Source organism: Camelus ferus, chromosome 4 (genome assembly GCF_009834535.1).
Source record: "Camelus ferus isolate YT-003-E chromosome 4, BCGSAC_Cfer_1.0, whole genome shotgun sequence".
NCBI lineage: Eukaryota > Metazoa > Chordata > Mammalia > Artiodactyla > Camelidae > Camelus > Camelus ferus.
The window spans coordinates 71,758,208-71,765,252 of NC_045699.1; the positions used below are offsets into that span (position 1 = coordinate 71,758,208).

General features: G+C 57.6%; 1 protein-coding gene across 1 annotated transcript; it reads left to right on the plus strand.

Annotated features, from left to right (window-relative positions):
• The first annotated feature begins 206 nt into the window (after positions 1-206).
• On the plus strand, positions 207-6,691 carry BARHL1 (BarH like homeobox 1). Its single transcript, XM_032477364.1, has 3 exons — positions 207-672; positions 4,561-4,783; positions 6,397-6,691. Exons 1-3 carry the CDS (start codon positions 207-209, stop codon positions 6,689-6,691), a joined length of 984 nt encoding a protein of 327 aa, XP_032333255.1.
• Positions 6,692-7,045: the final 354 nt, after the last annotated feature.

Genomic DNA, 7,045 nt, shown 5'->3' on the forward strand with positions numbered 1-7,045 from the left:
GACGCGCTGAGCCCTTTTGGATCTAATGCGCAGAGGAGGTTGGCCCAGAGCTTCCTGGGCTCCCCCAAGGCTGAACTCCATCCAAGGTGCCCGCAGGCTCCCTGCCCGCCTTCCCCATGCCAGCCCGCAGCTAGGGGCAGGGGCAGCGGCGGCTGGGGTTGGGGGTGGGTGGGGAGCTTTTGGGGAGGACAGGTCGCAGCTTGGCTATGGAAGGCTCCAATGGCTTTGGGATCGACTCCATTCTCTCCCACCGAGCGGGCAGCCCCGCCCTTCCCAAGGGGGACCCCTTGCTCGGGGACTGCCGCTCACCCCTGGAGCTGAGTCCGCGCTCGGAGAGCAGCAGCGACTGCTCTTCACCAGCCTCGCCAGGAAGAGACTGTTTGGAGACGGGTGCCCCGCGGCCTGGCGGGGCATCAGGCCCAGGTTTGGACTCCCACCTGCAGCCTGGGCAGCTCTCAGCCCCAGCCCAGTCTCGTACCGTGACCTCCTCCTTTCTGATCAGGGACATCCTTGCCGACTGCAAACCACTCGCGGCCTGTGCACCCTACTCTAGCAGCGGGCAGCCAGCCGCTCCCGAGCCTGGGGGCCGTCTTGCGGCCAAGGCCGGGGAGGACTTTAGAGACAAGCTGGACAAAAGTGGCAGCAACGCCTCATCGGACTCTGAGTATAAAGGTAAGAAAACGGGAGGTGAAAACTTGGGGGGAATGCTATGTTTCTGAACACTGGTATTAAAACTGGAGGGCACAGACATGAAGACATATACATGTTCACTCCAAGCTCCCCCCAGGGCCCAGGCTGAGCCGTTGGTCTTGCCTGAGCCATTCAGCCGGCCCCGGTGGTTATGCTTTTGGGCTAACAAAGAGTCCAGTGGAGAGAGTGAGGAGCGGGATACTGTGAGCCCTAAGAGAGATTTCCTAAAATACACAAAGCAAACTTTCCAAACTTCGATTGGGATCATCCAGCCTGCCGGTGGGCAGGAACAAGTTCCTATCAGGCCAGTGGCTCTCTGGGAAAAGACCCTACAGAAGCAAGGGAAGACCCAAAGGGTTCTGCTTGAACACCCCTTTATAAGAGTGAAAACCTAGCAGGAAATTTCAGCTGGAGCCCTGAGAACAGTCAGAATTTTCCACCCTTTAATTTGAATTTCCAGACAGGGAGAGGAATTGAGCTTTCCCTCCCGCTGGGCTCGGGTGTGATCTGGGCCCTGGGAATCACGCAAAAGAAATGCTCACTTCAAAGTAGAAACAGCAGCCAGGTGGGTGGCTGGCCAGGAACAGGTTCAGAGGTCTAGTGGAGAGGGGAGGCCCCTGTACCTACTCAACTGTTCTCACTGGATTTGACTTTACATGCATTAAGCAATCAACTTCGGGCTGTGTGTGCAGTACCAGCGATTCCCCAGCACCCAGCTCTATACTGGGGTTGCTTCCCCTTTCCCTGCCTTTCCACCTCCGTGAATCTGTTCATTAGTAGTTGTTGTTCCCTTTTCATCCCATCTTAACCAGGGAGCTGAAATTGGGATTAAGATGAAAGGGGGAAGGACGGAGAGAAGAAGGAAGAAAGGGAAAAAAAGAAGGGTGAAGGAAAGAGTTCTCTAATTTTGTTTCTCACCCCCAGCCATTGCCTTGACTTAAGCTCTTTGGTCAGGCCAGAGGCCCCAAGTTCTTTCTTAGGAAAAAGTCAGAGACAGGAAGGGAAGGAGCATCGGGACTTCAAGGGAGAGAGTCCTGTGTCCCCAACCAGCAGAAAACCAGGGACTGGCAGAGGCTGTTCAGTGTTCTTTCAGCCTTATAGTGAATTCCCAGCACACTGGTGATAAGATAAAACTTCCCTATAAAGGCAACTTCTTTATTGTCTTGGGGGCTCTGCACCTCCTGGCCCATATTTGCATTGCACAAGTCTTCACAAAAATTTAGGAAGGCTCATTTAACACTCCTCCTAAGCAAGAATTCGATTGTGGACAACACCCTGACCTCAAACTGAAATCCACTTGGGGCCCACTCCACATCTCACTTTCCTCCGCTTCCCCACACCACGGCGGAGCCTGAATCAGTCTCGCTGGGCCAGTCGTGCCTAGAAAGCGGCAGGTCCGGCTGGAGCAGCCAGAAGGGAGGTCCAGAGGCATGTGGCCCAGCGACCCTTGCTCCTCCCCCTGGGGCTATTTGGAGAGGCACGGAAAACTTGCCCGGGAGAAAGACAGGTGTGTCTGTGTGAAGGGTTGGGGGAGGGGAACAAGGGAGGCAATGTAAATATACATTCACAACATCACGTTTTATTATGTGCAATTCTCAACAACACCCCGGGTCTATGGCTGGAGTAAGCAGCGAGACTCCCCAGCCCTGCGTGCTAACGTCTGGTGCCGGCGGCAGTGAAAGACCGGGGCTCTTGTCTCCTTTTATTTTTTTGCCGGTAGGCAGGATTTTGAGGAGAGCTTTCGTTTACAGTAACTGGAATATCAGTTTTCTTCTCTTGTCCCTGACGATATCTGATCGGGGAGGTGAGGTAGGCCGGCTGACAACATAGCACTTAAATAGGTTTGGGGCCGAGGAGGGTGGAAGGTCTCCCCCACCCCGAGGCACCGCCGCTGCCTTTGCACCAACAAAGCCCAGGGTGAAGAGGAAGTGGGACTACCTGCAGCATTTCTCAAAGGTGGAAGCGACTTTTTCAAGGCCCGAGGTAGGAAACCTTGCCTAGAGACAGACACATTGGGGTGGGCATCTAAGCCCCTATGCACCTAACAAGCTAAGAGTCATTTCCCCCAAGGAGCTCATGGAAAGAAGGTCAGTCCCATCCTGGGTTTCTGGAATCAAAGACCTCACAGCATAACATTTAAGGAAGTGGAAACCGGGCTTTGAAGTAAGGCGGTGTGCCATGCAGCCTCGCCTGCTAGAGCCGCTATCTTTGGAGAAATGAAACTGGTGCTCTGCAAGGTCGGTGGGCCTGGAACTCTGAGGCACTGAGATCTGGGTTAAGCCTGAGCAGCACTGAGTGTGTAACCGAAGGCTCCAGCTTGCGCAGGAGACAGAGTAGAGAAAAGCCCCAGGAGGCAGCCCTTTCCTCCCAACACCACAAACTCAACCCTGACCCACTCCCCACTACTTCGGAAATAGTCCGGGGAATTCGGTCAGAAAGTAAGGTTTCCACAACACCAAGCCTGCAGTTTGAGTAATTGCTTCCTGGAAGTTGTTTAAACTCTATCTGCCTATCTGCATAGACAGAACTCAAGCGCCCCCCACCCCCTGCCCCGTCCCAGCATATCCCTGTCTCCCGTGCTCCAATGTGGCCCGAGCCCAGGAGGGCAGGGAGGACCTGGATGCGCTGGCCTGGTGGAGGCGGGAGGAAAGTGTTGGCCCCAGTTTCTCACCAGCGAGCACTCTCCCGGCTCACCCAGCTCACCCGCCTCGGTGCACTCGGTGCCCGGTGCCCTCCCAGCCTCGAACTGCTGCCTTTCCGGTTGAAAAGTCTTGCTCCCTAGTGGCTCAATTAACCGGATTATTGTTTCCTACAGAGAGAAATCAACTAACATTCAGCTGAACCCTGTCACTGCAAACGCCACGCTCAATGAAACTCACCATAAAGGAAAATAGAGAAAAAGAGGGGGGAAGCCCCAGCCCCCAGCTGCCAATTTTACAAGGTGGTCTCTGGTTATATCACTTCAGGGGGAGAAAGAGGGAGAGCATTGAGTTTGTTCGATCAAGTGTACGTTTTTGGTGCAGTCAACCCCAAAGGAAAGTGTTGGGGAAAAAAGAAACCGCCTTGTCCGGTCCTCTCCTTGGGACTCAGGAGCGGAGACCTTGCTGGGGTATCCCAAGCGAGGTTCGGAAATGCATGGCAGCCACAGTGGGCACCACGTTGATGGAAACGCTGACCTCTGTGGTGTGTGCATTTGCCGGGAACACTCCTTGCTTATTTTTCCAAGCGCTTTGAGTTCCCAGATCTGGGCCCCCAGTGACTCGCCTTCTGCACAGCATGCTGATTGTAGTTTAAGAATTAGGGAACTATCACTATAGATTCACATCCACCTAGGGGCCAGGCAGGATGTGGGTGCAATTATTTGTTCTTCGGGACCACGTTTCGCTCCAGCGTAAACAGGATTGTCTTTCCATGCGGGTTTTTCTCCCCAGACTCTGGCCCTCAGCTTCCTCCCTTCCTCGTCCAGATGTAGCCAGAGAATCGGGGCACAAATGTGCAGCACAGTCCCAAACCCCTGAGCACACACCCTCGCAGCCCACCTGGCTGGAGCCCCTGGGTCCCCTCTCTTCCCCTCCCCTGGCAGGTCTGCCCAGTCAATCCGCTAATCCCTCCAGGGAGCACCAGCACATTGGAGGAGCCGGGCTGAGAGAAAGCGGATTGAGTTCTCTCGGCTTTGGGTTACTTCTCCCCGGAGGTGTCTGTCCTCCTCGGTCTGGGGGCCCAGAGGTTCCGGCTCTGAGCGGCCTTGCCTTGTCCCCATGGGCTTGAGTGCGGTGGGGCCACCGCTGCCGTGGGGAGCCGCACTTACGAGAACGCCACTGGCCAGCGGCTGGCGAAGCCAGGCCCTGATGCACGGCTGTGTCTCCCCAGTGAAGGAGGAGGGTGACCGTGAGATCTCTAGCTCAAGGGACAGTCCCCCGGTGCGCCTGAAAAAGCCACGCAAGGCACGAACAGCCTTCACCGACCATCAGCTGGCACAGCTGGAGCGCAGCTTTGAGCGGCAGAAATACCTGAGTGTGCAGGACCGTATGGAGCTCGCAGCCTCGCTCAACCTCACCGACACGCAGGTCAAGACCTGGTACCAGAACCGCAGGTGAGGCCCCGCTGCGCGGCAGAGGGCAGAAACGGCCCCCTCCCCTCTCCTCCCTGCCCCAGGACAGGACCCATCAGGACGTGGCCTGACTCACTAAGGGAGGGCTCCTGAGCTTTCCCCATTCTATAAAAGGGGGGAAGCGGGGAAACAGGCCTCAGGGAGAGAAGGCCTCCCCCAAAGTCCACAGTGAGGGAGAGACACAGGGCAAGATTTGGTCTCCAGTGCCCAGGACAGACGCACAGACACGTGGGCCACTGGAGGTCCAAGGCCTGCCTCACCCCAGCCAGGTCCTACCACCAGCCCAGACAGCCCAGGCAGCTGCTTGGGGGCATACGGGGTGGCTCTAAGCTCTCCCAGGATTCTTCTGGCCTCCCCACCCTTTCTAGTACCTGAAACCTGAGGAGGGAAGGGGCCCAGCCCTAGCTCCTTGGGGACTGTGTGACTGATTGAATGGGAAATTGGTGCTGGGCACTAAGTCTTGAAACTGGTATTTCCTAACCTCCCTCCCCAACACATTCACAGGATGATGATAAACACATACAAAATACACACTCAGCCCACAGTCACACACTCACATCCATCTGCACAACTCACGAAGTAATACAAACACACCCACAGTCACCCACACACTCTTAGTGGAGGAGGCCAGAATGGTGCTTTCCATAAACAAGCCTCAGAACACGTTGCCCCATTAATAATAAATACCGATTACTGCTCCAGGCATCAATAATTAAGGCCCGTTACAGTAATTACACAATTATGATGATGATGAATAATTCACAGAGGGAAACGGGGTTGGTGTGGCTGAGTCGGACTCAGTGGGACCGCCTCGCTGGCCAGGGGCACCCACGAGTCCAGCCACAGCAGCCCTGGCAACCAGTTTCCGGTCTTCCGCAAACCCCGGCCTACATTCCCTTTGTGGCTTCCTGGCTTCCGGACCAGACGGAACGCAGGGCTCCCCACAAGCCTCCGACCTGTGCGCAGAGTGCAGGGGGTGCGGGCGCTTGGTGGAGAGGTGCGCACGGATCCTCCCCAGCATCCTCTCCAGTCGCAGTCTCCAGCCCGCGTGCTTCCAAAGAAGCGCCGCCAAATGGGGTACCGCAGCGGTGCTGGCCTCCGCCTCCGGCGGTGCGGCTGGACCAACCGCGCCCCCTTCCACGGAGAGCAGACCGGCCCCCGGGGCCCCGCCGTCCTCTCCAGGGCAGTCTTGCCTTCCGAGGGCCTCCCTAGGGGACAGATGCACAGGGGAACTCCAACACTCCACTCCAAGGGCCCTGACTGCGATCCCTTGAGCAGGGTATGGCAAGGTTAGATTCCCAACTTAGGGATAAAACAGCCTGGCTTAGAATGTGCGTATCCTCTTTCTAGGCCATCTTGAAAACTGGCCCGTGCCTCAATTTTCTTATCTGTAAAGTGGGGATAACTGCCATGGGAGGCTGGTGGAAGATTAAAGGAGTCGATGCCTGTAACTGCGAGAACGTTATTTATGAACGAATTCGTGTGATCCCTCTTGGACTCCCTGCAGGGGCTCCGGGACAAGCACTCCTGAGAGGCAGGGGTGTCAGGGTGCCACAGTTCTGACCCCGCCTTACACCTTTCTTTCCGGTCCCTAGGACTAAATGGAAGCGACAGACTGCCGTCGGGTTGGAGCTGCTGGCGGAGGCAGGCAATTACTCAGCGCTCCAGCGGATGTTCCCGTCGCCTTATTTCTACCCGCAGAGTCTCGTTTCCAACCTGGATCCCGGCGCCGCACTGTATCTGTACCGCGGGCCCAGCGCGCCGCCGCCTGCCCTGCAGAGACCTCTGGTGCCCCGCATCCTCATCCACGGACTCCAGGGCGCCAGCGAGCCGCCCCCGCCGCTGCCCCCGCTGGCCGGCGTCCTCCCGCGCGCCGCGCAGCCTCGGTGAAGCGCCGCCTCGAGGCGCACCCGGCGCTCCGCGCTGGCCCCTGCCGCCTGCCTCCGGGAGGGCGCGGGGTTTCAACGCCCCTTCCCGGGGGCCCCTGTCCGGCCCTCCCTGGCGTACAGCCTAGTGTCCCCAGAAGGGCCAAATGCCAAGTCTTTTGAGGCCCGGACCCCCGGACTGAATCTCCCTCACCCTCCTGGGCACCCTTTCTCTCCCCGCCACTCCATCAGCGAGCCACTTCCACCGCCGGATGTGCATCCATCCCCCAGCTCTCCGCCCCAGGCACGGCCCCTCGCCCCTCCCGGGAGCAGGTGGGGCGACCCCCATGCTGCACCCTCCCCCTCCCCCTCCACGCTC

Excerpts from the sequence above, each read along its gene's own strand:
- BARHL1 (XM_032477364.1), top strand. The coding sequence starts at position 207 with ATGGAAGGCTCCAATGGCTTTGGGATCGACTCCATTCTCTCCCACCGA. Across the intron at positions 673-4,560 it reads ATCGGACTCTGAGTATAAAG|TGAAGGAGGAGGGTGACCGT; the intron begins GTAAGAAAACGG and ends GTGTCTCCCCAG. Across the intron at positions 4,784-6,396 it reads ACCTGGTACCAGAACCGCAG|GACTAAATGGAAGCGACAGA; the intron begins GTGAGGCCCCGC and ends TCCGGTCCCTAG.